Source organism: Polypterus senegalus, chromosome 3 (assembly GCF_016835505.1).
Source record: "Polypterus senegalus isolate Bchr_013 chromosome 3, ASM1683550v1, whole genome shotgun sequence".
NCBI lineage: Eukaryota > Metazoa > Chordata > Cladistia > Polypteriformes > Polypteridae > Polypterus > Polypterus senegalus.
Window position 1 is genome coordinate 112,990,022 of NC_053156.1, and position 15,659 is coordinate 113,005,680.

The 15,659-nt window shown below is 35.6% G+C and overlaps 1 protein-coding gene across 1 annotated transcript in view; it reads left to right on the plus strand.

The window, feature by feature from the left end:
* The first annotated feature begins 4,776 nt into the window (after window positions 1-4,776).
* Window positions 4,777-15,659, plus strand: part of LOC120526593 (dynein heavy chain 5, axonemal-like) — a 259,504-nt gene continuing 248,621 nt past the window's right edge. The window contains exons 1-2 of the mRNA XM_039749755.1: window positions 4,777-5,167; window positions 15,316-15,458. Coding sequence (XP_039605689.1) covers window positions 5,032-5,167; window positions 15,316-15,458 — 279 coding nt within the window. The 5' untranslated portion in view covers window positions 4,777-5,031. The remainder of the gene's footprint in view (window positions 5,168-15,315; window positions 15,459-15,659) is intronic.

Here is a 15,659-nt window from a genome sequence, read left to right on the forward strand (position 1 = left end):
ACCAATCTATTCTTTTAATCGGACTTCAGCCTTCATTAAGCAAGCCGTAACTTCCTGGTTTGTGTTTTTTCTTTTTTGTATAAATCCATAAATTAAAAATTACTTATGCTCAGATTTTATTCAGTGAAGCAGGAATATGTGTATTAGATGTATAAGAATTCATTTTTTGATTTAAAATATTTTCTTTTTTGCATTTTTTTGGTTATTTATGCCATTATTTGTTAATAAGCACACACCAGGGCAACAATAGAATAGCTGCCCTTTAGCATTTTGTGTTATTTGCACTGGCATGTGCTAAGCTTCTCATTAATCGCTGGATGCAATTAAGAAAGCAAACACCACAGAAAAACAAAGTAAAATATTAAACATCTAAAAATATGGGAAATAAACAAATATTTCTTTTAAATATATAATTAACACTAACTTTTCTATATGCAAAATCAATAGGATAAAAAATAAATAAAATATAAGATAAAAATAAAAATAAATAAGGCAGCTAATTAATCAATGAGGTGAATTTACAACAAAAATTGCTTATGCTTGTGAAACTGCAAAAATCTGCAACCACAGTGGGTCCGCTAGAGTGAACTTGAGAACCAATGCTACAGTACCAATTTCTCACCTTTTTCTGTTTTGAAGTGCAGGGATTTCAGTCCTTTATTCTTGATGACATCCAATTAATGGCTTGAAAAGAGCTCCCATCAAACCCATACTAGGATCTACCACTGCATATACAAAATACAAGAAACGCATCTTGGGCATGTGGGAGAAAAAGCTACTGTGTTGGAAGGAAAACACACCCAGACATGAGGAGAATATTCAAAGTTCAACACAGAAAACAACTTAGTACAGAAATTCTACCAAAGGCATTGGATCTGTGAGACAGCAGAACTAAACACTGCAAATCCACCTTAATTAAAGGACAAGTATCTGTATACAGTCAGGTGCATAAGTATTTGGACAGTGACACACTTCATAATTTTGGTACTGTACGTTACCACAATGGATTTGAAATTAAGCAATCATTATGTGATTGAAGAGTAGACTTTCAACTTTTTTTAAGGTATTTATCAATAACATCACACGAGCCATTTGTGAATGACAGTCATTTTTCAGCATAGCAGCCCCCATTTCCATGGGCTCAAAATTATATAGAAATTTAAATGACAAGCTGTTCCATAACCAGATTGGAGCAGTTCCCTCGTTATTTTATTAACTATTAAGCAGGCAAAAGGTCTGGAATTGATTCCAAGTGTGGAAGTTGCATCTAGAAGCCTTCTTCGTGAAATCTCAAAATAAGGTCCAAAGAGTTGTCCATGCAAGTAAAAGCAGTCCATCATTAGGCTGAGAAAACAAAACAAACCCTTTAGATAGACAACAGAAACATAAGAGTGGTCAGATCAACCATCTGGTACATTCTTTAAAAGAAGTAACACACTGGTGAACTCAGCAACACCAGAAGGTCTGGAAAACAACAGAAAACAGCTGTGCTGGATGACTGCTGAATTATGTCCTTGTTGAAGGAGAACCCCTTCAAAACATTTAGTTAAACCATGAACACTTTTGGGAGGTAGACCTATCATTGCCAAAGTCTACAATGAAGAGAAGACTTCATGAAATTAAAGACAGAGGGCTTACCACAAGGTGCAAACCACTGGTAAACCTCAAGCATAGGAAGGACAGATTAGACTTTGCCAAAAAACATTTTTAAAAGCCTGCCCATTTCTGGAACAGTCTTCTTTGGACAAAAGAAACAGAGATCAATATACAGTATACCAGAATGTTTTAAAGAGAAGAGTATAGGTAAGAGAAGAAATGCCTCATGATACGATGAATACCACGTTATCAGTGAAACATGGTGGAGGCAGTGTTATGGTATGATCATGCATAGCTGTGAATTGAAGTCAGTCACTACTGTTTATTGATGATATGACTGCTGGCAGAAGTAGCAGGATGAATTCTGAAGTGTACAAGGCTAAACTATCTGCTCAGATGCAGTCAAATGCTGCAAAAATGATAGGACATGCATTTCAATTGCTGAAGATAAAATTGATGGCAGAAACAACTGAAGACAGCTGCAGTAAAGTCATTGTAAAAAATCAGTAGGATGGAAAACCCTGCATTTGGAGATGTACATGCGTTTCAGACTTCAGGTAATCATTGCCTGTAAATTATTTTCAACCAAATATTGAAAATGAACATATTTATGATTAGGTTAGTTTGTCCATATACCTTTGGAACCCTGAAAATAGGGGGACCATTAGTTATAAAAATTTCTGTTTTATAAACAGCTCATTCAATATTTTTGTCAAACCCATTGAATTAAAGCTGAAAGTCTATACTTCAATCACATCTTCTTTACTTTATTATTTTATGGAATAAATGTTTCCTCTATCTTTAAAGAAGGCAGCCACAGAGCCCAGATGAGAATATAGAATATTTCTTTATTGACACAAATCATACATAAATGTCTCAGTCCATCAAGTGAGCAATCAATTAATCAACTCATCTGCTTTTACACTTTTCTATTACCATTACCTCATCTAAAACATCACATCATCTGACTATTAATATGCATAGCTTTATTATTTCATCTAATCAAATTGTGCCACCAGTATCTTCAAACTCCTGTTAACTCACCAATTAATCTGAATGCCTTGTTAATAGGGATGTTCTGCGGACTGTTCTTGATCTTAACGCTGCTTCATAGGAGACGTTTTTGGGCTTTCCCATTAGTTTATCCTTGCTCTCAAGAGGCGTGTTTGTTACTAATTTACCTCATTCTAGCCATGGAAATTCAAGTTGTTGGTTTCTCTAAGGTGAGGCAGACCTCATGTGCTTAAGCTTTAAGGTACATTTAATTACCCCTTGAGTTACCTTTAGTCCTTTCCCTTATAGATAATAGTTTATTCTGTTATGGCTTCATATAAGAATATATTTGTAATAAATTGTAAAATATTATATACCAACTGTAAAAAAGTATATATTAACTAAAAAATCCTTAATTTCAAATCCATTGTGATAATGTACAGAGGCAAAATTATGAAAATTGTGTTCTTGTACAAATACTTATGGACCTGACTGTATGTGTTTATGTATCCATCTTGTTGCTTTGTCTCTATTATATACCATTTGGTTTGGGAGTTATAAAAGTCATGCTAATTGACAGAATGAAAAATGCAATGCATTTTATTACTACATACATTAAAACAGATGATGCTCTTCCATCATTAATGCAAAATTTGTCTAACAAAGAATAACTGCCAATACGAACAGAAATAAGCTTATCCACCTTAAAAAGGACAAGTGTCTATCTCTGTTGTATGCAACTTGGTATGGAATTCATAAAAGCAGTGCTAATGTGTGTGAGGTGCCGTTAGTTGGAATGAAAAATGCAATGCATTTTATTACTACATTCATTACAAATACAATACATAATAATAATGTAATATTTATTATATTTATATTCATCCATTTTTAACTCTTTTTCACAGAGAAACACAAGGAGAATTGTGTCTTATTAGAATGTTTTGTGACAGGAATGTTTCAAAGAAATGTGATGCATATACTGCATTTTGTATGACTTGTCTGAGTGAACTGCATTGCATAAGCAATCAAAACTTTGGAAACACCACATGAACAGTTTTGCAGATTCCATTTAAAGAGTGCTCGCTCAAGGGACTAAAAGTTTTTTTTTCCCAATAAAATACAGAAATATATAATATTGAAATATATTTTGTCTTATACTCATTGCTAAACAAATTTCTCTCCCACATCAAGTGCATTTCTAAGACTATGGCACACATTTAAAATCTGATGAAAAGTAGCCTAATTATATACAACGAAATCAGCATAACCTTTATTAACTTGATCCAACCATATCTAAATCTGCTTTTTCCACTACAAGGTCATGTGCAAACTTGAGCAGCTCTCAAGAGCAAGATCTAACCCTAAGGGAGTTGTCAGTCCATTACAGGGGATTGTAGGATACACTTATTCACACCAAGTTAATTTAATGACATTAACCCACTTTAATAATCTTTGGGCTATGGAAGGAAAACAGACTTACCAGAGAGAGCTGTATGAAATGCGGGAAAACATGCAAACTTCATCACGAAGTTAGAAGATCAAAAAAAAAATTCATATGCCGTACGATTACAGTACAACTCCTTGCACTGCCATGACACACAAAATAAGTCATTCATTCAGATGCAAAATCGATGTAGCCACTTCTATATCAATGAAATCAGCCAAGTCAATCGATGTGCCGCATGTGACACATCATGTCAGCAAAGGTTCAAAGACTAATGTTTTTTTTCTGAGGCATGAAAGAGAGATGCATTTGTATGTCACGTCAGTTCTAGCAATGTTCTTACAGTAAGATGTTGATTTTTGGAAAAGCCAAGTTTAACTGTACTGCATGGAAAGAGTTATTGCAGTGTCTTTTCCTGCGCAGCAATAATGTTTTGTATTGTTTTGTTTGAATGCAGTAAGTCATGGTGCATTTATGGCGTGTTTATTAAATGGAAGTCATCTGCCACATATAATGTTTTAGATCTTACTTTGAGGTGCACAGTTGGCTTTGTTTTTTTTTTTTTTTAGTTTGGTAGGAACTCATGCGAAAAATGAATGAAGCGTCCTGTTCTCTATGATGAATCCTTCCAACTGTGGGTCTGGTCGACAGACGTAGCGAAAATGAATGAAGCTCGTGAACTTGCGTACCTGCGCGCGCCAAAAACCAACACCACACACATCACTCTCACGGCTGCGCGCGCGTACACATGCCCGCGGTTGCGGTGACTCGTCAACTCTGTCCTGAAAAGCCTGTCCAGTTTCCCTGTATTGTATCCTAACACTCCGTTTTCAAACATTCGCGACGCACAACACACAGGCTGCCCTTAAGCGCTAAGAAGCTGTTTACCGGTGGCCTTGACAACAGCCGCCGCCGCACTATGCCTACTTAGAAAACTCACTGCCGAAGCACCGGCTTCGGGAGGCAAGCGCAAACTTGTACAAATACTAAGATTTAAAATGGACGAAAGACACTGGTGGATCGCTACCAAAGTGCAGGAAACATTCCGTGTGTGTGGGAAGGACAGCCCGACGGAGCTTGAGAGCTTCTTTACACAGCCAGAACACCTCGAGCTGGTGGACGAGTTCTTGAAAGGTCAGTCGACTACTCTGCAACGAGCTGGCAGACTTCTGTTTTGTGTCAACTGTTTGTTAATATTGGAAGCATTCTATTTGATATAACTAATGCCACATTAAACTAAATAACAAGCCGAGTACTTAATAAAAGCTGTACTCTCGAATAAAACTGAATGTCCTCATAGGACGCGGTGTGATTAACCGTCCTTTTCCATTTAACTTTTTCGTAAACAAATGTACAGCGATATGTGGGTAAAACCGGTGCTTTCTTTTTAGCGCAAGCATTCATCGGTCTTAAATCACCTGTAGTTCTTCAGAGTCAGTTTTTCCTTTACAGGTGCGGCAATAACCAAGCTTAGTGAGACTTTCACATATCACAAGTTACACACACGCTTACTCCAGCTTGATGTTATCTATGAATCTAACAGGCAACACATTTTTAAATTCCACTCAAACATAGGAAGGACTGCATGCTTTCCACCAACTCAAAGATAAAAAAAAAAAAACAAACAAAACCCAGTCAGAAAAACCAACGCAACAGTGTCCTGCTGTTATTTCTATTACGAATGGGTTTGTGACTCACTTAAGCTTTTTGTTGGCAAAGTGGGTTTTTTTAAAAAAAAAAAAAAAAGTAAAGTATTTAAATGCATCTTACATTTATGTCAGTTTTACTGAGCCATTTTGGGAGATTTTACGGCATAACACCCAAGCCAGTAATAAAATCCACGGTCTCTCCTAGGTATGGAATGGCATCTGTCCATTTATTAGTTTTACTAACATTCATTTACAGTACAGGTTAATAGGGAGCATGTCATTTTCTTGCAAATACAACACAAATGACATGCTCTGACATAAATAACACACATAGACAATAAATAAATGGGAATCAAGAAATAAATAAGAATACGAATCATTATTTGTAGATGAGGCAAAGATAGCTTAACCCAATGCAAGTACAGTTCTTCCATCTATCCATTTTCTAAACCCATTTTACCCTTAGCAGGGTGCAGTGAAGCTGCAGCCTGTCCCAACAGGATACAATCCCTGAACAGAGCTCCAGTCCATCACAGGGTGACACACCCACACACACACTCCCATACATAAGCTAATGTCAAAATAGAATCTGTAATTCACCTAACATGGACGTATTTGGACTGTTGGAGGAAACCCAGCTGAACACAGGGAGAATTTGTAAACACAATGCTGAGAGAACGTGAACACTGGTCTGCTTACTGAGAAAGAGCAGCACTACCACTGTGCCACCCTATGCAAATAATATAACAGTCAAATTTTGATGTTAATGTCCAGTTGTTTAACATTAGCCCTGACTATCCTTCAAGGCAAGAGCTAACACTTTTCCAATCTGACCCAATGTCAGAATAAATAATATTCAGATTTATAACATAGTAACTATTTACATTCAGTATATCCCTATATAATAATCATTATACTATTATGACTCAATAAATGTAAAATAGTAATAGTAACATAAAGCATATAAGTGCACATATCTATTTATGTACTAACACAATTAAGTAAAATTGTGTAAATTGTAAAAAAAACTGCTCCTGTATGAGAAAGAAAATAATAGTATATTAAATGTAAATTTAATTTAGAAATATAAATTAACTTCAGCTAACATGGAGTGGTGGCTGTGTGGCTAAGGATCTTTGCTGGTATCTGGAAATTTGCTGGTTCATATCCTGTTACTGTTAGAAGGGATCTTACTCCATTAGGCCCTTAACTCGTAAATTGCTCCTGGGGTGCTTTACAATGGATAACACTGTGATCTAACCAGCAAAGGTCGTGTGAAAAGACAACTTAACCTCTGGGTTTATTAAAGTATATAAAATCAACAACAACAAAAAAATAAATAAAGTTGGCAGGGTTTCTGGGGAATCAATTTGTCTCCCTGACTTGGTAGTTATCCCTTCCCAAGCATTCTGCAGCATGGTGAGGTGCATGCTAGTGTCAGTTTAATAAGGTACCACATGAGAAGTCAGCCATTAAACTAAAAGAAGTGGTAGTTAAAGCCAAATTGTATAGATGTTTACAAAATTGACTTAAACACCAGGAGCAAATGGTTATGTTGAGAGGAACTTTTCAGAATTAGGTTAGCGTTAAAACGTGGTGTCACTCAGGGATCAGTGCTAGGGTCTCTGTTGTTTTTCATAGAAGTAAAAGATATAGATACAAAATATATATAAAAAAACAAGCTGGCTGAGTTTGCAGATACTAGGTGAAATGGGATATAATCTAGAATCAGCAATTGCTTGGCACAATACTGACACTGACAGATTTGTGGCAGATGAAATTTAATATCAGTAAATGTAAGGGTTTATACATATTAGGTGAAAATGTAAGATACATAATGGGATGTTTGAAACTTGAAAATACAATTTATGAGAAAGACCTACGAGTTGTAGTGGACTCATCACAGTCTACATCCAGACTGTGTAAAGAAACTATTAAGAAGAATAATAGCAGCTCAGACTGATTGATTTAGTTTCTTGATTTTGAGCTATACCACTGGGCATATGTCCTACATCTGATCTGCCTATGGTTAAATTCTCTACTCTCCTTTCTATCCTGGTTTTTTAAAAAACAAATGATATCTAACTCTGCAGTAGTTATCATTTATTGGGTTAAAAACAAAAAGGAGAGAAACTGAATATAGTTCACTTAATATGTTTTATTTGTTTAGCACAATGTAAAAAACCTTGTTTCTATTATGTCTTGGCATTTGTTTACGTCACTATTTCACAACATCTCTCTAAACATTGGTAGGCAACCCATCCCTTATTCAGTTTGGGCCTCATGACGTATCATCTAATCGATAATATCTGATAATGTTCTCCTTTGTTTGGGTTTGTTTTCCTCTTTTTATTTAAATCTAACAGACAAGAGACAACTGATAGGATGTTAGATTACTGTATAGATCATGATGTGTAGCTTTCAGGCCAAGAGGTAATTATGCTTAAGATGTTTAATACACTTGTTAGGTCTCATCTGTAGTACATTGTATAGTATTGGTCTCCATTTTCCAAAACAGGTGCAGTTGTGCTAGAGACAGTCCAGAGAAGAGAGGCAAGGTGATTCCAGGACTAAGATTTATGAGGTGTGAGGAAAGTTTGTAAGGGTTGATCCTTTTCAGTTTAAGCAAATGGAGATTAATAGGTGACGTGACTGAAGATATTTTAAATTATTGAAGAAATGATTTATTATATTATATTATCTTAATTATTATTTTACATTAGGGTCTTCAACAAATATATGAGGACACAGACAGAAAATTGTTAAGGGTCAATTTCTACAAAGTAGTGTTTTAGAGAGTGTGACACTTTATGTATTTACAGATCACTACTTGATGCTATTTTGGAAAAATAGACAAACAAAATTACTAAGGTTTGTTAGGCTGAATGAACTGTTCTCATCAAAATTATTTGAATATTCAGTTATTATGGTGTAATCTTGCAATAGTTTTAACCAGTGTCTGTCATAACTGGATATCAGACTTTGAAACTTTTACATTTGGTTCATGAACAGAAGGTTTAATATGATGAAGGTAAAAGAGTTAGCAGATGTGAAACCAGGATGCTAAGAAAATAACAGAGGAAGTTACAGACCCTTCCTTCCTTCCTTCTGTCATCATTGGCAATGTATGATCACTGACACATTGAATGGATGAGCTCTTAAAATAGTGCAAATTCAGAAAAGATCTGAAACTGTGAACATCTAGGTTGCATTGGATGGATTTAAAATCATAAGATCTGAGAGAAGCAGGAGAGAAAATGTTAGGGAAAAAGTAGATGGATTAGTTGTTTTTGTAAATTAAAAATTGTGCAACCACAGACACATTACAATTAGTACACAAATATGCCACCCAAATTTTTAGCTGGCTGTGGTGGGCTTGCAGCTGTATTATATGCAGAGAGAGTTTTCACGTGCCATTGTGCTGGAATTTTACATTCCTCAGTCTCAGTCCTCAGCAGGTGTAGCAATCGCAACAGACACAGTACATTCTGTAGTAAGTAAACTCACTACTGTCCATTCGAAATTTCCCCTTGGAGTTAAAAAAGTTTATTTAATCTAATCTAATTGAATCTAATATATATAGCCTGCTTTAGATCAACACGTCAACCACTACAACTACAAGTACAACTTACCACTGCCATGATAATGTTATATTTCATCAAGAATCACAACCTGTTAGATAAATGGACATTTCTCCCTATTTTTGAGACAATATTCGTTTTTTGCCAGTCCATCACAATTACTCAAAGTTTGACTCATTTTTATAGGTAACAGCTTACAGCCGTCTTTCAGATCCTGCAGCTACAATATCCTTGTTATTTCTGACCATGTTTTTGTTATTATGAAAGTCAAATTCTAAAGCTCCACTACCACTCAGCCCATTAATACTAGTGGATAAAGTTTTTATTAAATTCATCTCTATGTGAGCTATCATTTTCAGAGAGGCCAATAAATGTCTGAGGTGTATGAAGGAATTTGAGGGAATAAGTTTAAAGTATATCCAAAGGACAGATCACTTTATATGTAAGGCATAAAAATAAATTACAAGTAAAAAATGCTTGAAAAATAATTAGTGAAATTTCCAAAACTGAGCAGGAATATGAAAACTAGTCTAGTGCTGCATTATGCAAAAACGGTTGTCATTAATAACAAAAGCGGAACAGAAAACTAATTCCTAAGCCACACAATACTCATCATTAACACAGAAGAAGGTTATTAAGATTTGAGCTCAACATACACATGAGAGGGGAGTTCAGAATCCCAATTTCAGATATTAACAACTCAGTTGGAACTAAAATTAGTAAATACAAATAAATATATAAATAACATATTCAAGGAATATCATCTAACTTTATACACATTGTAGTATAATGAAAGTGATTTGTGTGCCAATTTTATCAAGAAAATAAACTTGTCACACCCCAATGTACTTTGCATAGAAGAATTAAATGATACATTTAATCTCTGTAAAATCCAAGAAGCTATCAATTAATTTCAAAGTAATAAAGTAACAGATCTAGATGGCTATCTTTTGAAGTTGTATAAAAAGCTTTCTCTTAAATAGCTCTCTTAATGCTGACTATGTAAAAGGAAATAACAAAAAATAACATATTGCCCAAAAAACTAAAGCAGGTGTCTGCTATTTTGCCAAAGAAGAATAAAAAACTCTTAAAATGTGCAACATATAGACCGTTCTGTCTGCTGAATTAAGATATCTTTATTTTAGTAAAAGTTTAGAAAAAGAGTATATAAAGTACTTCCTTCTGTAATATCGCATGATGAAACTGGTTTGTTAAAAGTAGGATTAATAAGTATATTTTCTCCATTTGAGCTTTGACAAGTTATGCCGTCTCTGGATTTAGAAAAAAACTCTTTACTGAACTGAATGGGGATATTTTTTAACTTTACTGTGCAGAACAGGAATTGATTGTATCATATGTACAAATATTCAATTATTACACTCCAGCTTAGAAGAATCTCTTTGTATCAATAATGTAAATTCTTAACTTTCTGTGGAACATGAAACCAGACAGAACTGTCAATTTTCTAATAATTGTTTATTGCATTTGCTCTTGATCCCTGACTATCCACCTCCATAATTAGCCAATGGGTAAGGGGATTATAAAGGAAGAAGTTGAAGAAATGCATTTTTATGATAAGATGATGACATAGATATTCCTGATCCATACTTGTCATAGCCACGGGTGTTGATCTTTAAAGTCTCAGTGTTATGAATTCACTTGTATGTCAAATTAAACTGGTTTGCTTGGCTTTGATTGTCTCAAACCAGATCAAATATTTAGAGGTTATAGCTACAAAAAAATTAAAGAGCTATTCAAATTAAATTTTTGTCATCTGAAGGAATGAATTAAACATTAGTTGGAAAGTTAATATTGTTAAAATCAATGTCCTCCAGTGTCCACATGAGGGCTACAATGTCCAATGAACAATGGTAACAAGAAGCACAAAGAAAGAGGGACATAAGGGCTAGCATATCAGGTGAACAAAGGTTCCTAAATGCATAACATGATCGAAACATACAGATGTATCTTTGTGCCATTGCGCCCATTTCGATAAACAGTAAATCAGTAATCTATTTGGTCAAAATATGACTTTGAGGTTTTAAATGTTTTAAAACAGAGAATCTACTATCAGCTGCTGTCCTATAATGATCATTTATTCCAGCCATCCTTAAACTGTACAGTATTTAATTCATTAACGTTAATTGGTATCTTGACCTTTAGAGAGACCTCTTTATTGACAATGTGTTTTCATCATTTGACATCATTTGAAAAATGATTCTTTAAACAAAATATTTTACAGTGTGCAAATTAGAAATGTCTTTAAAAGAAATCTGCCTGAATTTCCTAATCGCTCATCAATATTTATAATTGAAATTCTACTTTCAAATGATAATGAATATATGGACAGCATTTTTCTCCCCGTGTCTGCATGGGTTTCCTCCGAGAACACCGGTTTCCTTCCACAGTCCAAAGACATGCATATTAGGTGCATTGGTGATTCTAAATTGTCCCTAGTGTGTGCTTGGTGTGTGTGTGTGTGTGTGTGCATCCTGTGGTGGGCTGGCACCCTGCCCAGAGTTTATTTCCTGCCTTGCACCCTGTGTTGGCTGAGATTGGCTCCAGCAGACCCCCCGTGACCCTGTTGTTAGGATATAGCGGGTTGGATAATGGATGGATGAATGGACAGCATTTACACAATGACATAAATAATCTCAAAGAGTGCACCACTAGATGATTTAAGGTGGCATTGAGAACAGGTCCTTTTAAGTAGACTTTCAAATACTGAAAGGAGTTCAGCCATGGACAAGATTAATCCATCATAATTCCTTCCTAAGCAAGGTGAAATTCAATGATACAATGTTGCATTGAAGGCAAGACAAAAGTAATTCAAAATGTATCCAAAAGAAGGCTCAATCTCATTAAGTGCCTGCCACAGTGGCATGTTTGTTTTGGGAATGCTTGATACTCAAATCATTTTAAGAAAAAAAATACTTTTCTAATTTGTCGTATATATTGTTTAGAGTGACTCCAGACAGCACTCTGTTTCACTCTGCACTCAGCACTCTGGAAAACCTATTTTGATATCTTCGTCTTTGCTGCTTTCTTAATATTTTGATCTTGCTCAACTAATAAATTTTAAACGGCGGGGACATTAAGGGCCAAGTAAATAAATAAAAGGTAAATTCTTTGGGTTTTTTAATTTGGATAATGTGGGTGTTGATGATTTCATGGTTTCTGCTTCTTATGCAACCCACCTTTCGTTAGAGTAGATGTTGTGCTGCTTTTCAGATTTTGTTCTTTACACATAAATATGGCAGTGTTTCATAGTTTTCGAGCTGAATGACTCTCATTTTCTTTGAATAAAAAGTACAATAGCACATTATTTTATGTGATGTTAGTTTTTAAATGGATAAATTAACAAGTAATGACACATTATACAGGACTGAAAGTAATGTTGTGTCAACTGCGCCATATAAATTCTTATTTTATACAAATCAAAAAAGGCTAGGTGAAACTAGTTCTGCACTGAAAGCTAAAATAAACTAAATAAGCCCAAATTTTGAGCTTTTGTTAAGTATGATTCCATTTATCCATTTTCTTAGCCTGCTTACACAGGGTGCCAGTCTGTTACATTGTGAACACACACAGGCCATCTTAGCATTACCGATCCACCTAACCTGTGTGCCTTTAGGCTATGGTTGGAAACCCTAGCATCTGGAGGAAGCACAGACAGACATGGGGAGACATAAACTCCACACTGGGAACACAAGGAACATGGGACTTGCACCCTCTTTTCTTTGTTGTGAGGCAGCAACGCTACCACTGTGCCACTTGTGTATGGTTCCATTAAATAACACCTTAACCTTACACCTTACATTCACATACTGTTTATTTCATATTACAGGTTCATAAATGCTGATAATGTGATATGTTTTAAATATTAACAGACTTGCTTTAGAAAAGATAGTTCCCAAGTTTATGTTCAAAACAGTGGCTTAACATACAGTATACTACCTACTCATTATGGCACAGTTTAACTGAAAGCCAGCCTCCCTGGGCCTGCATAATACCATATTTAGCCCAAATATAGCAGGCAGAGTTGATGTTTAGTGATGAGTAATAGTGATCAAGTTCTGAAGATATTCTGTGTAAATTATAAATATTTATCCTGGTGCCTAATGGTATCAGGATAAGCCCCAACTTCTTGCAACCTTCAATTTACTTCATCTGGACTGAGAATGGTATGTTACTATAATATTGTCTAAATGCTTTGTTGTATGTACATTTCATTTTATTTAAATAATGACTTTAATAGCTGCTTTCCACAGTTTCCCACTTATGTATCCATGTTGACCTTGCAACACTCTCTCAGATTGGGTGGTGGTGTATATATAGGCAGTATGTGCACCTACGATCTAAGGTGCCACTCCAGCAGTAATATAATACTTTGGGCATGAAGCAGTTTGTTTCTGAAGTTTTTTGTTCCAGTCTAATACAATATATTTCTCAATACAGGTATTGAAGGTTGTTGGGGGTATCTTTCTTAATAACTCTCTTCAGTGTTGTATTATCTGGATTGAATGACTTGGCTTCTAGTGACCGTCGTCACAAAGGAACGTGGAATGTATTTTTTAAGGAACTTAGCAATTCCATTTTTCTGACACCCTAAGAAACTTCTGCCAGTAATGGAATCAGATTCTGAAGGAGCAATGCAAATACCATCCTGCCTTGAAACAGTTAAATAGCTCTGTGTATTTGCATGGTGTGACAGGCAGCCACAGCCATTACTCAACTAGATAGCAGGACCAGAAGAGAGAGCATTTGCAAGGCACTACTTTTCCTAGGATGCTCGAGGGCAGGCCTTGTGGGCAGCTGTGGCACCACGGATTCCTTTAGGAAACGCTGGGAGTTGGAGTTTGGTACAGCCCTGTTGGGTTCCGTGGGTGACACCGGGGGAGCTGCAGAGTCCTACAGTGGACTTCCATCACACCTGGGAGTGATTCTAGGTAACATTAATGTGCCACCTGGAGCACTCCCAGCAGCTGAATAAAAAGAGAGCCAGTGTTGGGAGGAGGTGGACAAAGCTTGTGAGGAGAGGAGAAAACAAAAAAAAAAAGAGAAGAAAGGAAAAGAACTGTGCTTTGGTGTTGTAGGTATTGTGCTCTTGTGATGATAGAAGAAAACATTTCCCCATCTGTAAATAAAATGTGTGCTTTGTGGAGAAACTTGTGTCCTGCTTGTCTGTGTTGGGTTAGGGTGGCTGTACATGCCATGGGCTTCACAATGGATATCTAAGTGTATGTTGAAGTTTTGCCCGTATACTTGTGCCTTTTGACATTTGACAATGCTTTTAATAACACACCCTTTGGTCTATAGTGCAGCAGTAGAATGGGAAATCAGTGTTTCTTCTTAGTGTCATCTGTTTCATGTACTTCCAGAATTTTGCCTAAATTTTTACATTCATTGAAATCCATTTTAATTTGACTAAAGCTGCAATGAATGATGCATTGTTCTGATTTTCATTGATTATTTATTGATTTCATCAATATTTTTTGACTATCACCTCAGGTGTACAGCAGAATGATTTATAGTTTAGTGTGAAATGTTTAGGTTAAAATTCAGTCAGTTCAAAAATAAAGTAAAAGTTCTGCCTTGGAAAAGAGTGGTAATACAAAAGGCATTATACAGAAACTTGCAGCAATGCAAGAGCTGCAGCTCTCAATTTACACTATAATCTGTGTCCCGTCCTCACTAGTTGCCATACACTTTGGGTAATGATTGGAAACAGGGTGAGGAACTCTACAGTTCTAGTTTTTGCTGTAGATCAATGAAAACCAAGGAAAGCAATTGCTTCTTAAAGTGTTTTGGAGAGTTTACCATTGTACAGTTTTAGTGTCTAGTCACTTGATCAATGACCTTGGGTTAGGTTTAGGTCTTTCTTCTGCACTGTCAGCTGTCTAACAGTACAGAGCTCCAGGAGTTGAGGTCCACAGTGGTTAAGGTTTCTGTGGCTGGAGCTGCACTCTTCTTATATGAAGCTCTTTTTGTCTCTGTTGTTAATAAAGCATTATTCATAAATCATATAATAATGTTATAAATCTTTTGACAGCTGATGGCCTTGGCAAGCTGTTTTTCTATGCCAGTACTGAAAACCAGGAGGAGATCCAACTTTCCAGTCTCAACATTGTAGAAAATTTGGATAAGATTACAGATTCACAGAATGTCCATATACTTTATTTTATTCGACACAAGGTAAGCATATCATTTTATATCCACTCTACAGTAATTTTATTTGAAGCTATGAAATAGATAAGAAACAATAGGCACATATCTTTGAATACACCAAAACATGTCTTTGAGACAAGTACTGTTTTCTGTATTATTGTAGGCTTTAATCTTAAGCAAACTATATCTTATATATATCTAAACACTAAAGGCCCAATCACAACTAAG